This window comes from Perissodus microlepis, chromosome 4 (genome assembly GCF_051167445.1).
Source record: "Perissodus microlepis isolate ML-2025 ecotype Zambia chromosome 4, ASM5116744v1, whole genome shotgun sequence".
Classification (NCBI taxonomy): domain Eukaryota; kingdom Metazoa; phylum Chordata; class Actinopteri; order Cichliformes; family Cichlidae; genus Perissodus; species Perissodus microlepis.
The window spans coordinates 28,820,128-28,840,051 of record NC_140464.1 but is presented as its reverse complement, the minus strand read 5'-3'; the positions used below and the strand labels follow the sequence as shown (position 1 = coordinate 28,840,051).

Below are 19,924 nucleotides of genomic sequence, written 5' to 3'. Positions count from 1 at the left end.
AACATTACGGTGATCTATTTAACTCTTCTTTCTATTTAACCAAAAGTTCAATTTCTGCCGTGGATGAAATCGAAAATAAGGAAGATGTAATGTCATGAATAGAAATTTATGATGCAATTAGAACATTAAAAGACAGTAAAGCATGTGGGATGGACAAGATATCTGCTGAACATTTGAAACATTTGCTTGCTATTTGTTTCACAGGGTTCATAGTTCGTGTGATTCTCCCAGATTCAATTATTGCTGTCATGTTAGAAAAATAAACAGCAAGAATAATTATCGACCTACAGCGTTATCTAGCATGTTATCCAAAGTCCTTGAAAATATCATTTTAAACACAAGTAAAAGTTTGTCCGATAACAGTTTGGGTTTAAATCTAAGCATAGTACAGATATGTGTATTTTTGCCCTGAAGGAAATCCTGGATCTGTTCCCTCTAAGCTGAGCGTGTGAGCAATCGTGCACTGCTGACACAGTCGCCGCACACAGAAAATTAGCGAAATAAAATAAATACATGTATTTACTTTAATTCCAATTCAGGCTGGATTTTTTTGTGTGTGTGTGTGCGCAGCGCAGATTTTCTGTGTGGGGAGACAGTGTCAGCAGTGCGTGATTGCTCACGCGCACTGCTTAGAGGGAACATAATTGTGTGCTTAGTTGATGCCTCTAAAGTGATTGATTGTGTAAATCATAGGTGTCAAACTCTGGCCCGCGGGCCAAATTTGACCCACGAAGCCATACCAAATTACTATTAGAGGTGGCCTACTGGTATTATACAGATAATATATATATATATTGTTTAGTATTAAGTTTTGCTTGTTCCATATTCAGTTTTTCAGCAAAACGTGTTTGAGTCCATAAGAAAAGATTCATTCTTATATCTGAAGGAATAAATATATTTCAATAAATATTAACGTTAGCCCGCGACTTTGTTCCAGTTTTGAATTTTGGCCCACTGTGTATTTGAGTTTGACACCCCTGCTGTAAATCATAGAAAGCTAGTTTATAAGTTATACAGCAGAGGGGTTCCTAAATCTTGGGTAAGAATTCTGTCCTTCTGGTATGCTCATCAGTCTATGCGCATAAAATGGGGTAACTGCATGTCTGCCAACTTTTATGTAGGGAATGGGGTTAGTCAGGGGAGTATTTATCTTTATTTTTTTTTTATGTTTATATGGATAATTTCTCAAAGCTGTTAGATTACTGTCTGACAGGTTGTGTAGTTGATAAGACCATATTTAACCATTTGATAGATGCAGATGAGTTAGCGAGCTTCTCCCCATATAGTGCTGGCCCGAAGGCCTGTTCTCAATATGGTCTGGACTTTGATATTCATTATAATGCCACATGTATATATTAAAATAAAAATTCCCCGCTCGCCCCTGCGGATGGTCAATCCTTCAAGCTCAGGTCCTCTACCAGAGGCCTGGGAGCTTGGGGTCCTGCGCAGTATCTTAGCTGTTCCTAGGACTGCGCTCTTCTGGACAGAGATCTCAGATGTTGTTCCCGGGATCTGCTGGAGCCACTCACTTAGCTTGGGACTCACTGCACCTAGTGCTCCGATTACCACTGGGACCACGGTCACCTTCACCCTCCACATCTTCTCGAGCTCTTCTCTGAGCCCTTGGTATTTCTCGAGCTTCTCGTGTTCCTTCTTCCTAATGTTGCTGTCATTCGGAACCGCTACATCGATCACTTCGGCCGTCTTCTTCTGTTTGTCTACCACCACTATGTCCGGTTGGTTAACCACCACCATTTTGTCCGTCTGTATCTGGAAGGGTGCAAGATGCTAGCAGGCAAGGCATACATGGAACGCCATAACCAAGTGGCCGGCATAGTGTACAGGAACATCTGTGCCGAGTATAACCTGGAAGTCCCAAGGTCAAAATGGGAGATGCTCCCAAGGGTGATGGAGAATGACCGAGCTAAGATCCTGTAGGACTTCCAGATACAGACGGACAAAATGGTGGTGGTTAACCAACCGGACATAGTGGTGGTAGACAAACATGAGAAGACGGCCGTAGTGATCGATGTAGCGGTTCCGAATGACAGCAACATCAGGAAGAAGGAACACGAGAAGCTCGAGAAATACCAAGGGCTCAGAGAAGAGCTCGAGAAGATGTGGAGGGTGACAGTGACGGTGGTCCCAGTGGTAATCGGAGCACTAGGTGCGGTGACTCCCAAGCTAGGCGAGTGGCTCCAGCAGATCCCGGGAACAACATCTGAGATCTCTGTCCAGAAGAGTGCAGTCCTAGGAACAGCTAAGATACTGCGCAGGACCCTCAAGCTCCCAGGCCTCTGGTAGAGGACCCGAGCTTGAAGGATTGACCGCCCACAGGGGCAAGTGGGGAATTTTTTATATATCTATATATATATATCTATATAAACACCCAGCAAGCCCCTGCATATATATATATATATATATATATATATATATATATATATATATATATATATATATATATATATATATGTACATACACACACACATACACACACACACACATATCCCATCCAGTGATTCCAAAAAGGCCAGGTGAGTACTCTGAACTGTGTTTCTGCCTTTTGGCACAAAGAACAGTCAGGGAAAACCTCACTGTGCACTTAGCCAACAAGTACCCAAACACAGAATCACAAAACAGAAACGTGTTGCTCTTTCATTAGCTGGGACCACATCCACATTTAGTTTTGACAATAGTGAATGAAGAATCATAAACTGATGCTGTGGTTTGAGGAAGGCCTCAGAGGGGCCTGGGAGCGGATCCGAGGCCGAGTAGATCTTCAAAGAAGGGATCCTTGTGAAGTAGTAATGATTGAGCGTTATGAAGGTTCAGGAGGCATGCATCGATGCAGAGCCATGAGAGTAGTTTATGAGGTGTGGTCCTGCTCCTGAAATTCAGATAAATTATCTCCACTTTAAGTAAAAAGTGAAACCAAAGATACAAGAATGTCACAAGAAACCAGAACAGGACTTCTCAGCAGAGCCTTCAAAATAACAAAAATCTTCCAAATAATAAAATATCCTGGAATAAAGTCTGCACACAAATCTAATATATGAATTATATTTCTGCCTGGTTACATTATAACTGGTTTTCTAATTCCAATTTTGTTCATCACATGTATCATACTTTGCTGTATGAGCAACTTTGCTGCTCAGCGGTCTTTTCACAGTGTATAATATTGCCCTCTGAATTTGTAACCTTTACATATTTCCCAGAGGACTAAGAACTTCAGTGCATTTTATCTCTCAAAGCGTTTTTGTTCACAATCATAAAGTAGAACTGCAGTGATCTAAGCTAAACAGTCACATAGCTGTAAATAAAAGTCCTTTTTTGGATGTGGATATCACACACATACAACCAGCCCTCTATTCTCTGCCAGTGCTCGCCTACTGTGGAAAATTAATTTCCCACTCCTGTAATTCTGTGGTATGATTTCACATAATGTCACATGTTATGTGCTTGTTACTTCATGACTATAAAAAACAACAAAGTTTTCATTTTTCATTGGGTCTTCTCCTCTACAGCCCAGTTGGAAAGCTTCCCATTTGATCTCCTCACTGCTTCGTTCTTGCCTCTGATCTCTCTCCTGTTGTCAGTGTAGAAGGTGCAAAGCTCCCTTCAGCTAGTATGTGGTGGTGGCTGCTTGGTCTATTCAGCTGCGTGCTGCTGGCGGTTATTGTCATTTTCTTTTTGATAGTGGGGCAACGCTACAAGGTATTTAGTGAGTCGTGCTTGAGACCACCCGGACCCCTTGTCACTGACAGCAAACTGAGGGATGCCAGGCTGAAGAGAGGTAATGTATGCATGGAAGCAGTGCTCAATTTGGTGACTACTTGATGCTTAGTTTTTACTCAGTTTTTATTTAAGGAATGAGGAATTTGTAAAACTCTGCTGATCAAGACGTCTTACTTCTGCTAGAGTCATAATAAATCCTTAAAACTATGAAGAAGTACTAATTTTCCTATTAATGTTGATAGTCAATGGATCAGTTTGTCAGTTTTTTGGTTTATGAGCAACACCTGCAAATTTAAGATAAGACTTTATTGATCCCACGACGAGGAAATTTGTGCGTTACCACAGCTCAAGTACAATGCCATTCCCTTTGACCTCAGCTGTAGTGTTAATTACACTAAACATTAAGCTTTTCGTTTAGTTACCACAGCTCAAATCACCGGTGTTTTCTACATTTTCTTGTCATTTTTTAGCTTCTGAAGAAAATGTATTTTTAGAATAGAAAATAAATAATTTAATACACACAACTTCATAGCTGTTATTCATAAAGAATTTCATATTTACATGTAAATTGAAATTTTGTGTCAACCCCTATTTGTTTTTCTAGATCTAGCTATACAAACATCTGAAGTGGATCTTTCTGTGGAGGTTGCATTGCCATCAGAAACCTCTGTTTCTGTCTCGTGTGTCTAGAAACCCTCACAATCCTCCATCAAGCTGATTTGAAATGTTTCCCCCACAGGATTTCGTGTGGACCGTGTTCCTGCTGATCTGGACGCAGTGGTGATTGGCAGTGGCATAGGAGGTTTGACGGCAGCAGCACTTTTGTCCAAAGCTGGGAAGAAGGTTGTAGTTCTGGAGCAGCATGACCAAGCAGGAGGGTGCACACACACCTTCCAAAATAAAGGATTTGAGTTTGATGTGGGTAAGCTGCTGAAGGAAACACACACCAGTCCACAAAATAAAACTCACAACAATATATCTTTAAAACCAACAAGACAAACTGCTAAAATGCTCAAATTTATTGCTGGAGTTTTAAGCCTAATCTCATATGCTCTCATGTTGAGATCAACACATCTTAAAGTTAGCTATGGTCAAATTTCACATTCATTTATATATTTTTTTAAATCCAAATTTAAAATGATTATAAAAATTACATTTTATTTACTATCAGAACCATGAGGATTGTTATTCAGTTAAGTACATTACCATTAATAGGATGTTTTTCAAGAACAGGGTTTATGGCATGGACTTGTCAGTGGTGAATATTTCTGTCAACATTCGGCTGTGTGCAGGCAGGAGTTAGACCCAAAATGCAATCTCGGATATGAAGGATAAACTCAAAAACCACAGCTTTATTGCAGGCAAACAAAAAGGCATACAACACAAAACTAAACTGAGAAAGAATAAACTAAACTCGCCAGGAAACACACAGAGAAACACAGCCATGAGGGACAAAGCAACACTGACACAGCGAAACACAGGGCTTAAATACACTGGGGAATAATGAGGGGAATGAGACACAGGAGGAGAGCACAGCTTTGAGAAATCAGACATGACAAGAAGTGAAATTCAATACATTCATGTAGGACACAGACCTTCAAAGTAAAAGAGGAAATGTAACACTGAGACGCGGACTTGACTAGGCGATACAACTGACAGGGGAGACAGAGCAACTGAGAAGCACAGAGACCAAACATAAGGGAGGCACAGTGTACAGAATGGTGTACGTCAGTTTAATGCTGGGTGGTGCTGCAATAGTAACTATCCTCGGTCAGAAGGAGAGGCTGACATCCAGGGATTAGATTACCACAGGTGGAGTTTATTGGCGGTCAGATGGATGGTACAGGGAGGTATGGCATACAGTAGGAGGATGTGGAGGGGTGATATGGTGTGGTTTCTATGATTAAGAACAGGGTATGCATTACAACATGAATACAGATTAAAGATTAAGAAAACTGGCAACAAATTCCTCCACTACAAATCAGTCTGATACCACTTCTTACAGGGTTCACGTTTACTAAGGCACTACCCAAAAGGCGCCACAAGAGGGCACTCCAACACAAGAGATGACCTATTTACACTGATGCACTTAGTAAACAGTCAGCCCCCTACTTAGCCACTACATAATACAGTGATATTACAGTATACAAATTCACATAAATTGGCAGAGGGAACAAACAAAGCTGTAAAAAGCCCAAAACAATCAAATAACTGGGCTGCCATAGCTATCGCTAACTAGCACATATGCTAAAGGTAACTAAAACCAATACACACAAGTAGCAGTGTAACCATCTTAAGCATGGAACATTGACTCACGTTTATGTGATGCACACCATCCCCAACAAATACAGGATGGGCTATTTGCTTCCCTTCCAAGCAGCTCTCTCCTCAATTGTTAGCCCAGGAACAAACGAAGACCATCTAGCTCAGAAGTCCCATGAATCCCATCACTGCCCAGAGGCTGCTGGGTAATGTAGTTCACACTAACACAGGCTTTTCTACACACAGAGAACAATAAATACTGGGATAGATTACAAACAACACAAAACACTGGGTCACACCCAGGACCCTGACAATTTCCAAGTATATTATGCACACAGGGATGTTTACATAATTTAATATTATTTATCTGAAACTTGTTACATGTTGTGAATGAATGGAAATAAATAATAATAGAGATCCCAAATTGAGAATTCATCTTGTTATAGAGACCAATTTGCAAATGCAAATTTAAGAGAAAATAATGTCAAAACTAGTGCTGTCAGCGTTAATCTGGTTAAAATAACATTAATGCCATAACTGCATTAATGCTGCAAATCTCCGTTAGCGAGTTAACGCGGATCGCCCCGTGCATGGAGCTGCACTGGGTCAACGCGTTAGCACAGTTAGCTTGTTAACGTGTTAACGCTGTGCAGCCCCCGCTTTAATGCGGTTATGGAGTTAACGTCATTTTAACGAGATTAACGCTGACAGCACTAGAAAATATATTTAATTGCTTTAAACATTCATGACACATAATTCAGTCCAAGTAGATTAAACATGTTTATTTAATGTATGGGCAGTGTTGGGAAGGTTACTTTTAAAATGTATTCCATTACAGAATACATGCCCCAAAATGTATTTTGTAACGTATTCCATTACGTTACTCAATGAGAGTAACGTATTCTGAATACTTTGGATTATTTAATATATTGTCATGCTTTTTACAACTACATGAATGTGATTTATTACTGTTACTTAAGGTCCACGGCTCCGAACCGTAGTAAAGGGACCTCTGGCTAATACGTCGGGTTCCGTGTCGGGCTCGTAGCTGAAAAATAGCTTTACTTTGTTGTCTGGGTCAACTTTGCTTGCGAGAGACAGAGAGAGGTGAGAGACAGAGAGAGGCGTTGAAAGGCTGCTCCAACGGAACTTATTGTTTCGGAGAAAACACGAACACGGTGTACAGTCGAGTCTTAATAGCGTACTTACAACTAGGCTCGTCAGGCACTCTGTTTGGCTGCAGTGGTTATTATTATATTTCCATGCTTCCATCTCCTGTTTCTCGGTGACAGCTCGTACTTTTGCGCTCTCCTTTTTCTCCCTCCTCGCGCTCACAGACAAATAACAGGTATGGCAGTCCCTGCAGCACGGACTACACTGCCCATGAGGCTACATTCTTTAGGGTAGCGTTCTGCCTATTGCCTTCATATTAAATCATTTTTAAAAATATTTCTTCACGTCATGATGAGACACAAGATTGAGACAAAGGCATTAGGGCCTCTTAATGCCTGTTTTTTGGGGGTTTCCACTGGCGTGGAATTACCAAAAATAGAGAGGGTATAGCCCAACATATGAAACAGGAAAATACCGCTGTGTATTATACATGTTGTGGCTAGCTCAGACAAGGAGGAGACAGAGGTGTCGTTTAGTTTTGCTTCCCCGAGTTGCCAGGGAGCACAGCCGTTCATTTTCCAACAGAAACGCACGGCTGGTAACCCAACTGCTCGGCATAGCTTAGCACAGACCTTCCCAAAGTGTGGGGCCCGCACCCTTGGGGGGGTGCAGAACCATTGCAGGGGGGGGGGCGCAGAATGAAAAGGGGGGGAAAAAAACAAAACGCTTGGACACTGCTAGCACAGGGTGCCCACAGAAACGCAAAGCAGGAGATGAAGCATAGCTGAATATGTTTCCAAACCAACTTCATTCTAAGCCAAAGACTAGAAAATATGGTGAAGCATATCTGCCCTTTGGTTTCACCTGCACAAGTGCCAAGGTAGGTCTCCCCTGCAGAATTGGTTTTCCCTGTGTTGAGAGCAGCGCTGGGCTGTTCAAATCACAGACAAACAGTATCCTACAGTTGTTTATGTTTTTAAACCCATTTTGCACAGAGAGGCATTTTTTGAAAAATGTATTGATAGCAATGTTGAATATTATTACACATGAAAAAAAAAACTACATGTAAAATAATTACATGTGAGGCCTCTGCCTTTCTAAATGGAGGGACAGTAACTACGTGTGTATGTAAGCGTGTAAAACCTGCAGATAGTCAGATTAACAGTATTTTGTCTCAATCTGCCATTCTGCAATTCATCTCATGTAAAAAAATAACGTGCGCACAGCGTGACGTGAGAAAGGCGCATACCTTTGACATTGCGTGACCAACTCTGTATTCCTCGTCCACACGTAAACACAAAAAAATGAGTTTAAAAAAATCTCCGTTTTCGGTGATTCGAAACGCTGTTTACGTGTAGACGAAACAGCTGCGTTTTCAAAAATATCCGTGTAGGTGTGGACGTAGCGTAAAAGAGTTAGTAGTTTATTTTATTACTACCTGTAATTTATTGCAGGTTACTTGTATTTGCTTAATTGTTTACTAAATGTTTGAGGTGTGAAATAAACCGCAATGGAGCAAAATATGGGTGTGTGTGGTTGGAGGATGTGTTTGTGCGTGCGCGTGTGCACGCGCGAGAAGGGGGGGGGCGCGAACATTTTTCTTGTAAAACAAGGGGGGCCCAACAAAAAAAAGTTTGGGAACCACTGGCTTAGCATAACAACAACAAAAAGGGCTCTCTCACCCAGGAAACACACAGTGGCAGTGAGAGCGCGTCATCCTGTAACCATGGCAACCGTAATGCTGCCGCCTGGAACAACAGAACATAGCTGTCAAACAAAACCCAAACAGTCCTGACCCGCGACAATATGAAAAAGGAAAATACCTCCGTGTAATCCATTTATTTCAACAAAGTAACTGTATTCTGAATACCACCTTTTTAAACGGTAACTGTAACGGAATACAGTTACTCATATTTTGTATTTTAAATACGTAACAGCGGTACATGTATTCCGTTACTCCCCAACACTGTGTATGGGTGATGTAACCCATTATGCAGTACTATCCATTTTATGACTGCACAGTTACTTGATTCCTTTATCGTGTAATTCTTAAGAAACCCTAAAAAACTGGTTCATCTAAATGTGAGAGATTAATTTGGTTTCACTGCTTGTGTTTTCTTTCTTTTTTGTTTGTTTACATTTTTGAAAAAATGCACAAGTGAATTTAAACCCATTATGTTACCACCAGGTATCCATTACCTGGGTCAGCTTCATGAGAACAGCTTGTTGAAGGTTGCTTTGGATCAGATCACAGAGGGACAGCTGCAGTTTGCAAGGCTGGAGCAGCACTTTGATACAGTGATCCTAGGTCAGCATGACCAGCGCAGGTAGATCAGATTTTGTTACTTGTTTCAGTATCCCTGACTTTCGTTAACTTTTTTGCCAACTTTCTATTGCAAATGAAACAAACTGGATTTCCCACCTTTAGTGCCTCATCTTTCCTCACTTTCATCATAAATCTTCCAATCTCCCATCATTCTCAGGGAGTACCATGTCCATGCAGGGAAGACTGAAATGGCAGTCAGCCTGAAGAATCAGTTTCCAGGAGAAGAAGAAGCCATTGATGAATTAATGAGACTGATGAAGGTAAAAAGGGACAGAAGCAAGGATAATCATAAGGAAGTGGATGCCTCAAAAAGAAGGGTGCAGGGATTATGCAATGGACTAGTATATTAAAATGTAAGGCATAAGCAAAAAATAAAAAAAACCCTCAAACATCTTGCAACAGGAATTTTAACTTTCCTTGTGCCTATTATCAAGACTATCACCTTGTTTTACAGGCACCGCTTCAAAGAGGATCAAATGCTTGCTTGTCCACTGGATATGTACTTCTCAAAAAATGAAAGGAACAAGAGACTCTAGGAAATCTAATTCAAACTACTATTTTTTCTGTTTTATCTGTTTCATTCAGTTCCTAACAACTTACCCTGTCCATATCAATACAAAAATCCAGCATGAGTTTTTTCCATTGAGCTCTATTTTGTTTGCAGTACTTACTTGTTTACACACATGCAACTGTATACATGTCCAACAATGTGATGAATCAGCTAAACAGAATGGGTTGTAGCTTAAAATAGTGGATACTTATTAGAAGCCAAAAATCACCAATTAACTGATCCAGTTCCAGAAATACAATCAGTGTAGCAATCTGTTATCAGATGACCAGTTCTGCTCTTCCCCGATGAACTTGGGAGAATTGCTCAATAGATTTTGGCACCTTAACAGTAAACTGCACTTGTATTATAAATGGTGCCAGATAAGTAAAGCGTAGATAGGACTCTCATTAATAAATATGACTGTGTGCTCTCTTACAGCTTGGTTCACAGAGGGCGCCACTTATTGCCATGTTGAAGATCGTTCCGTACTGGTTGGTTAACTTTCTCATTCGGACTGGCCTATTACATTGGATATCTTCAGTGTTTCGTCTTGCAACAACCAGCCATTCAGAATTAATATCCCACCTCACACAGAGCAAGGACTTGCAGGCACTTTCTGCATACCTGTTCTATGGTGCTGGACACACACAAAAGCATATTGCCACTCAGATCAGACGGTACATTCTCTTCATGGTTCTGTTTCATCTTCTTCTCTTGAAGGCGTCCCTCCTAAAGACTCCAGCTTTCTCATTAATGCCCTCCTCCTTCACCACTACAAGCGTGGTGCATACTATCCACGTGGGGGCGCAAGTGAATTTGCCTTTCACATCATCCCAGTCATTCAGCAAGCAGGTGGTGCAGTCCTAGTCAGGGCTCCAGTGCAACGCATCCTCCTCAACGAACAGGGGAAGGCGTATGGTGAGTGGGACAGGGGGAGAGAAAATAACTTCATATTTCATGTTTAATTTCTTGACAAATTCTTTGAGGACAGTCTGATGGCTTGTTGTGGGTCTAGCCGAGTGTCCAAATGGACACAGCCTGAATTACTAACTTGTATGACTGCACAATGTACTCAAAGTATACTAAGTTTGCTGAATGTTTTCTGTTGCAAACTACAGCAGATCTTTTGCAATATTAAATGTCAACCTGTCAGTATATGCTATATGGGAAAAAGTACTGGGATATCTACACATTAAACCCACAGCAGCTCACCTATGGAAACTCAAGCCATGAAGCTCCTGAAGCACAGTTTCTGAGTTGATTGTAATGCCAGAAGAACTTTGCAGTGACTAATTCAGCAGAGTTTTATGCATTATTATACATCTCAGTGACCATACTCTGCAATTTATATGGTCACTTCATAGCTGAGTTACTGTAGTTCCAAAACTCCTCCACTTTGCAAAAATCCCAAGTACAGTTGATTGTGGAATATCTAGGAGGAAAGAAATTTCATGAAATGGCTTGGCATCCCATTACAGTACCATGCTCTAATTCACTGAGCTCTTCAGAACAACACATTCTTAATCCTACTGCACAAAACCGCAACAACCAGTGAGACAAACTTATTTGTCAGACCAGATTATTAAAAGTAAGGCAGTTATCTCTGTTTACTTAGTGGTTACAGATAGTAAAATGAGGTGGCAATTAGTGGCAAATGTTTTGCTGGTAGAATTTTAGTCACCTTAGGTATTAGGTCATTGGTAGTAAATTTGTAATGTCATGATGGTTTTAGACTGGATAACTTTATTGATAAATTTCTTTGTCTTGAAATTAATGTCTCAGGTTATCTGAAGTTTGGATTTACTGTTTTTCCAAAGAAACTCTACATTATCTGAGAAACAGGAGCAAGTGTGATCCAGTGTCCAAAAACGATATCTCCACCAAGTAATAATATCAGGATAACACTGTATCTTTCAGGTGTGGTGGTTCTTAAAGGACAAGAAGAGATAGAGGTTCTTGCCCCTGCTGTAATTTCAAATGCTGGAATCTTCAACACCTTCCAGAAGTTTCTACCTCACAATATACAAGAAAAACCAGGTAACAGTCGATGTGTTGCACTTGTTTTTGATTTTAATTTGATATGAGTATCATGCATTTCCTGAAGTGTCTTTTGCTCTCTAAAGATTCTATATGTTTTCTGTTGTATAGAGATCCAGTCATTGTTGAGTATGGTACATCATGGCATGGGTTCCTTTTTGGTCTTTGTTGGTCTCGATGGAACCAAAGAGGAGCTAGGCATTGTTTCCAATAACTTCTGGATGTATAAAGACAATGACTTGGACTCACTGTAGGTTTTCCTCTCTTCTTTCATTCCTTCATCTTTTTGTAGTTTATCTTTATTTCTACTTCTAACTTCTATCCGATTTCTTCTAAAATCTAGTCAAAAATTGTATCTCGGTCTATACTTTTTTGTCATTCTAGTGTTCCATCTAAATATTTCCATGTTTATGTGTTTTATAATAATAATAATAATAATAATAATAATAATTCAACCCTATCTTATCGCCATTGCAGTGTATTTAACATTTAATGGATTGAATTAACAAATTTTCTTTTGTGTCTTTGTACAAAACATTGTGTGAGAAGCATGGAGCAGTATTCATCTCTAAGCAGAGAGCAGGTTTTGGGAAACATTCCCATGATGTTTATCACTTTTCCGTCTGCTAAAGATCCAACAGCCAGCATCAGACATCCAGGTAATGCACATTTGCATGGACAAAATTCACCTGTTCATCTTTGATGCACCACTCTGACTGTTTGACAGTATTACAGTACCCTTTATTCTTCTTCCTATCTCTTCACAGGTAAGTCCTGTATGACTTTGTTAACCATGGCACGCTATGAATGGTTTGAGGAATGGGAGGGGACCAAGCTTGGGAAACGGGGACAGGACTACGTGGATCTGAAGAACAGTATGGCCCAAGAGCTGCTGGAATGGGCACTAACCATCTTCCCTCATCTGCGAGACAAGGTGTGTGTAGATACTTGTGAATGTGTTCATTGTCTGCACAGACAATGTATTCTGATTGATTAATTAATGATCTAAATTTGATTTATCACATTTAGTCAAATTATGCAATTAACTTAATCTGTTTGCAAACTAAGCTAACGTGCATTACTCAACAGTTGTTTTCTGTTCAAAAGTTGCTTTTTAGTCAGGGTTAGTTTTTTTTTTAACTGTTTAGGATTAAAATGGACTTGTAGAGGTGCTGAAAATCACTGAAAAGGCTTGAATTTTAACCCTGTGACATCTAACCCCTCATGGGAGAATGCTCATATATGCTTTGAAGAAATTTAAAGAAAAAAAAAAGACTTTGTCATTGTTAGCTCCATGTTCTCAGCTCGTTGTCATTCCTTTCAATCTGGAAAGTGCAAAAATGTTCCGGCTTCCATCCCTTGTCATATGTATGCTTTTGTCGTTTTACAACAGAACTGCTCTGAGTTTTTTAATGTCCACAATTTAACTGTCAAAAAGCAACACTAACATCTCTGTATATTTCATTATCCGCTCAACTTGTACAACAACTAGTTGGAATTTCACAGTCCCAAACTCTATTGATAAATCCTCCATTAATTTAGACGTGTATGTTTTCCAGGTAGTAATGGTAGATGCTGCAACCCCTCTAACAAACGTCCACTATTTGGGTGCTCCAAGAGGTGAGATGTATGGAGCTGAACACAACTTGGAGCGCTTCAAGCCAGAAGCGATTGCTAAGACACGACCACAGACTCCCATCAGCGGTCTCTATTTAACAGGTGATTCTCATTCCCCCAGCCATATCTACACTTACTAAGATTCTCACTCACACAGTGACAATAATTCATCTTTGTCACAGCCTTTTAAGAAACAAAAGAAAAATACTCCAAGAAAAGGCCATGGGTGGTAACCGGTAGTTTGTTTCTGAATGCACTTCCTTGATTCTTTGAAAAACACATGTTGTTTATTTCTTATATAAATATGAACCAAAAATCAACCAAATAATTTTTTACAACTTAGATGTAAATGAAAGTTTATTATAATTACACTTTTAATATATATAATTATTTAATATAATTCCACAAGTTCAAAAAGTGTTTTTAAAAAAAGGCCGTTTAAAACCCTCCTGTCGTCTTACTGGACCTTTGATAAACAAAATAGATTTCCACCGCACCCCACAGTGTTCTCTTAAGCTCTTAATTAATGGGAGGGTCCAAAAGTTACCACAGTAATGAAAAATTTTCCAAAATTAAAAATGTAATTACAGATTTAAAAAGCAAACTAGCTTAAGTATATTCTTACTGTTTTTAAGAAAAAACAATAATGGATAAAAAAGTATGATTCCCAAGAATTTAACAAAAATGGCCCCAACAATCTTACTCTACAAACTCAACTACAAACTAGTTCTTTAAGTATATACAAACTCTGAGTGCAATAATTTCCTGATGTTTCTGTGTGTGTTCAGGTCAGGACGTATTTTGCAATGGCATGGCTGGAGCTCTTCACGGTGGACTGCTTTGTGCGTCAGCTGTCCTCAGTCAGATCCTCTACATTGACCTTCTAGCCCTGAAGACCCGCCTCAAACGCAATCAGAGTAGTCACAAATTAACCTGGTAGCTGTGGTGGAGTCTGTGTTCTTCTCGAGTACATAAAATTTCACGTCTCTGAGATAAGATTTAATGCTTTTTATGATATATATCTTTGGATAGTTTCCAGTCATGCTGTAAGGTTAGCTGAATTAAATGTGTAAACAAATGTGTGAGTGATGAATACAAATCTGCACTTCCACCACCATAACTGCTTCTGCTGTAGCTGCTCTTAGATTCTTTAAAAGTGATAAAGACATTTTAAACCTGCTGCCAAATGTCACCTTCATTCACTTTTCATTGAGCTTTCATTTAAAGAAAACCTCACCAGTTGCATGTGAGATGCCTGCAATAAACCATTACAGTGATACCTTTAATAAACAATTAAGCTATTCATTTACAAGTCTTTTTATTGACATACTGCAGCTTCCCGGGAATCACCAGATTCTTCCGACCGCTCCCTTTAGGGGTCATCACAGTTGATCTATTCTAACATCCTCTTCTGAAACATTAATCTTCTGCATCTCCTCCTTTACTACAGCCATGAATCTTCTCTGTGGTCTTTACCTGAAAACTTCACATTCAGAATCTGTTGTCCAGACTATCTCAACCTGTCCTCTCCAACTTTATCTCCAAACCACAAAACTAGAGCTGCTCCTTCAATACTAATTTTTTATCCATCCTGGTCACTCATCATATTATCCTCCTGTGACAAATCAAATCTACAGCCCGCACTATAAGTTTATGTACTTGAATTGGAAGGGGTAAAAAACACAATAAGGTTGATGGCAATAAGAACATTAATGCCACAGAGCCATTAATCAAGTTATTAGCACCACATGTTATTAGAACCACCTTTTAATGGTGCCACATGCCCCCATGTGGCACCATTAAAAGGATATTGAATTAATTATTAGCAATTCAGGTTTGTAATGTACCTCAATTATCAATGTCAGAGTGTAGAAAACCCTAAAACATCCTGGGATCTTGAGGGGATTGCTGTTGGAGCTATATAAAAGTGAATTGATTTAAACTGAAAGAGCTTGCAGTCATATTACATATATCTACTAATATTTGTAAAATACAACAAGCACATTAACCAATAATTTTCTGTCATGGTCCTGGGTCCTTTTGACCCAGCGTTTTGTGTTTTCTATTAGTGTGATTATTGGTTCTGTTCTTCCTCTGTTTAGTGTTTACTCTGTTCTGCCCGTGTGTTCCTGTATCTAGTCTGCGTTTCTTAGTTTGTGTCCTTTCATGTGTAAGTTCCTGTTTTATTTTGAAGGTCTGCGTCTTATGTGAGTGTTTTCAGTTTGCCTCCCTAGTCTCGTCACGTTAATCACTCCCAGCTGTGTCCCCCACCTGTGTGTGATCTCCCTGTGTTCTCTGAGTGTTTTTAAGTCTTGTCTTCTGTCTTAGTCGTTGCTGGTTCGTCTGTGTTGTTTCCCCTCGGTCTCCCTGCGTCTCTCCGTATGTATTTCCCCGGACCTCCCTGCATCTTCGTTTCTGGTTTGTTTTGTTAGTTTTACCCAGTTTAGGTTTCCGGTTTCATGTTCACCCACCATTGCTGTTTGTACCCACTCCTGTAAATAAATACTCACCTGCACCAGAGCTGCCGCCTTTTGGGTCCTTTCTACAACTCCACATGTCTGCCACACCGGACGTGACAGTACGAACCAGCCACCATGGACCCAGCGGCAGTAAATCCGTCCGAGGAGCTCCGGGACGACATTACGTATAATGTGGAGATTCTCCTCGGGCTGTGGCTAGAGAACCCTCCGGAGGAGCTTCGCCGCACCGTGGAAAGCCGGCTACAACGGCTCTTTTCTGGCCTGCCATGGCTTCTGAAGTCGCTTCCTCCGACCATGCAGGCTTTTCTCCGGCACACACCTCACCTTCTCTCAGCCACTCCTGCCTCGCTGCCCGACTCGCCGGATGTGATCTTGCCCGGCCCGTCGGAGCTGTCTGCGGGGAGGAAATGCCGATCGCGCCGCCGGCGCGCCACCCCACAGCCGGACGTTCGGGCTTCTAATTCGCCGGCTGTGGTGAGTGAGGACTCTTTTTCCGTTTTCAGACTGTATGACTGTTCATTCAGGGGCTGTGTTCTGTGCGGCAGATGATTATGTGAACAGCGTATCACCTGCCCAGCAGCCACTCTCTGCTCAGTCAGCTGCCCAGCAGCCACTCTCTGCTCAGTCAGCTGCCCAGCAGCCACTCTCTGCTCAGTCAGCTGCCCAGCAGCCACTCTCTGCTCAGTCAGCTGCCCAGCAGCCACTCTCTGCTCAGTCAGCTGCCCAGCAGCCACTCTCTGCTCAGTCACCAGTGTCTCCCTCATTTCAGTGTCCAGTGCCTCCAGTGTCACTTTCAGTTCAGGCCCCTGCGCCTCCGGTGTCACTTTCAGTTCAGGCCCCTGCGCCTCCGGTGTCACTTTCAGTTCAGGCCCCTGCGCCTCCGGTGTCACTTTCAGTTCAGGCCCCTGCGCCTCCGGTGTCACCTGTAGTTCAGGGCCCTGTGTCACCGTTACTCGTAGTTCAGGCTCCAGTATTACCAGTTTCACTCATTCACTCCATGCAGGGAGAAAGTCTAATTTCAACTCAAGGTGCTTTTCATGGTTTAGCTGCCATTGGCACAGTTTGCCGCTCCAGGGCTTCCCCAGAGGCTAGGTCTCACTCCCCAGCTGATTCTGGACCCCTGAAGTTTAAGCAGCTACCTGAGAACTGCACCATGTCAGCGTTGCCTGGGCAGAGCCAGTGCTCAGTGCATTGCCAGTCGCCTTTGTGTCAGCTAGTGGCCTCCATGACTGCTGGCTTAGTGATGGCTTCTGCTGGAGGGTCCGTAGGACCGCTCCGGCCTTTGTCTCCTGTCGTCGCTGGAGGGTCCAAGGGGCTCCCACGCCGCCGCCTGCAGCGCCTCCGGCTCCCACGCCGCCGCCTGCAGCGCCTCCGGCTCCCACGCCGCCGTGCCGTCGTCCTCGCCTGGCCCGGCTTCAGACTCGCCAGCTGCGGCCTCATCGTCCACGCCAGCTGCGGCCTCATCGTCCACGCCAGCTGCGGCCTCATCGTCCACGCCAGCTGCGGCCTCATCGTCCACGCCAGCTGCGGCCTCATCGTCCACGCCAGCTGCGGCCTCATCGTCCACGCCAGCTGCGGCCTCATCGTCCACGCCAGCTGCGGCCTGGATTGCTGTTGGAGCTATATAAAAGTGAATTGATTTAAACTGAAAGAGCTTGCAGTCATATTACATATATCTACTAATATTTGTAAAATACAACAAGCACATTAACCAATAATTTTCTGTCATGGTCCTGGGTCCTTTTGACCCAGCGTTTTGTGTTTTCTATTAGTGTGATTATTGGTTCTGTTCTTCCTCTGTTTAGTGTTTACTCTGTTCTGCCCGTGTGTTCCTGTATCTAGTCTGCGTTTCTTAGTTTGTGTCCTTTCATGTGTAAGTTCCTGTTTTATTTTGAAGGTCTGCGTCTTATGTGAGTGTTTTCAGTTTGCCTCCCTAGTCTCGTCACGTTAATCACTCCCAGCTGTGTCCCCCACCTGTGTGTGATCTCCCTGTGTTCTGAGTGTTTTTAAGTCTTGTCTTCTGTCTTAGTCGTTGCTGGTTCGTCTGTGTTGTTTCCCCTCGGTCTCCCTGCGTCTCTCCGTATGTATTTCCCCGGACCTCCCTGCATCTTCGTTTCTGGTTTGTTTTGTTAGTTTTACCCAGTTTAGGTTTCCGGTTTCATGTTCACCCACCATTGCTGTTTGTACCCACTCCTGTAAATAAATACTCACCTGCACCAGAGCTGCCGCCTTTTAGGTCCTTTCTACAACTCCACATGTCTGCCACACCGGACGTGACATTTTCTATAATAAGGGCACAGCTGTTAATACAGCTACATGACAATGCGTAAAGGGTACAAACAAACACACAGAGATGCATAAATTGCTGGTTTTACCAATTTATTTAACATTTTACAGATCTGTGTTCAGTGCAGGTTTTCCAAGAAGCCAGAGAAGCATCATTCAAAGCAAATATCAGTGATTAACCACATGAAGCTGAACAATCAAACTAGCTTAGACAACTAGCACAAAATCACTCTCTGAAAAAGTAGATTTACCACTGGAAAGTTATTTGCAGTTTTCCTTTACTTGCACCTTAATTGAAGCTGTGATGCCTTTTGACATTGTGGCCATGATGGCAACACTTTCACTTTTGTATGTGAGATTGGGACCTTTGGCTGGGCCTCTGACAAATGTTGTGCCTGAGTTTTTGGACATCTCATGAAAGAGATCTTGGTTACATTCTGTGCCAATATCAAAGACTCCCAATCCACATTGATTTGGCTTCTGTTTTAATGGCACCTTGAACATGATGGCAATTTTTGCAGTTGCCTCTTTGGAAGACCTATTGCAAAGATCATAAGTGATGATGCCCACTGCTCCTTCAAGTCTGGATGGACGCTTGACAAACTGAGCCTCCCCTTCAGCAGACGGTTGAAGGGGAGCTACCTGGTAGCATACCATTTGACAGGACAAAACAATGACTACCATCTAATAAATAAGGACATGGAAAAAGCCTGCAAGGCGAGTTATAGCAGTAACATGATTCATCATCTGGAGCAAAGCCAACTGTCAACATATGGATAAACAATAGGTCTACAAAATGAATCAAAGCTTACTGAGAACTTATTCATTGATTTAATATGTAATCTGCAGGAACTTGAACTCATACAGAAACATTTCTATCTTGCACTGCATTTTTATTTTTAGGTAAATGTTTTTCTGTTTCCTGCAAGAAAAATGTGTTTGTTAAATTCCAGTACATAATACTGTACAAGTAAAATTTCCTTCTATAGTGCCCACATCCTAAACACATGACAAATAACCTTTGTAACTTAAGAGGTAATGCATTTTTTTTTTTTTTTTTTTGCCTTGAACATGAGTAATTGTCTGTAATGTCACTAAATCTTCTAATTTCAACAATTTCAATTTTATAAACAGATCATTTGTATGTTCTCTATATTTAACATTATGAACCATTCGTACCATTTTCTACTGTAGCAAGCATAGGGGTTTTATATTACTCGCATATGTATTCTCCCACACTTCAGCACAATAACTGAGATAGTAGAAAATTAGTGAGAAATATAAAATACATATTAATCTATACCTATACCTAAAATATAAATATTTTTAACCATCTTTTTTCTAACATGTTAAATATGAGATTTACATATTTGCAAAATACAGAAACAATGGTGATAAAGTTGAACAGTATAAAATGATTAATAAATAGCTGTATGCATGTTCAAAGTCTTTTTTATTATTTTATGTATAAAATATAAGAATTTTTAAATATCACAACTTTCAGATAACACATAACT

At 41.2% G+C, this 19,924-nt stretch overlaps 1 protein-coding gene across 1 annotated transcript; it reads left to right on the top strand.

Moving 5' to 3' along the window:
* The first annotated feature begins 2,505 nt into the window (after positions 1-2,505).
* LOC146389203 (all-trans-retinol 13,14-reductase-like) lies at positions 2,506-17,215 on the top strand. The gene is made up of 12 exons (XM_084926929.1): positions 2,506-3,794; positions 4,476-4,658; positions 9,300-9,438; positions 9,595-9,697; positions 10,426-10,621; positions 10,708-10,905; positions 11,905-12,024; positions 12,136-12,274; positions 12,574-12,683; positions 12,792-12,958; positions 13,584-13,743; positions 14,430-17,215. Exons 1-12 carry the CDS (start codon positions 3,629-3,631, stop codon positions 14,579-14,581), a joined length of 1,833 nt encoding a protein of 610 aa, XP_084783055.1. The 5' UTR covers positions 2,506-3,628; the 3' UTR covers positions 14,582-17,215.
* The last annotated feature ends 2,709 nt before the right edge of the window (positions 17,216-19,924 follow it).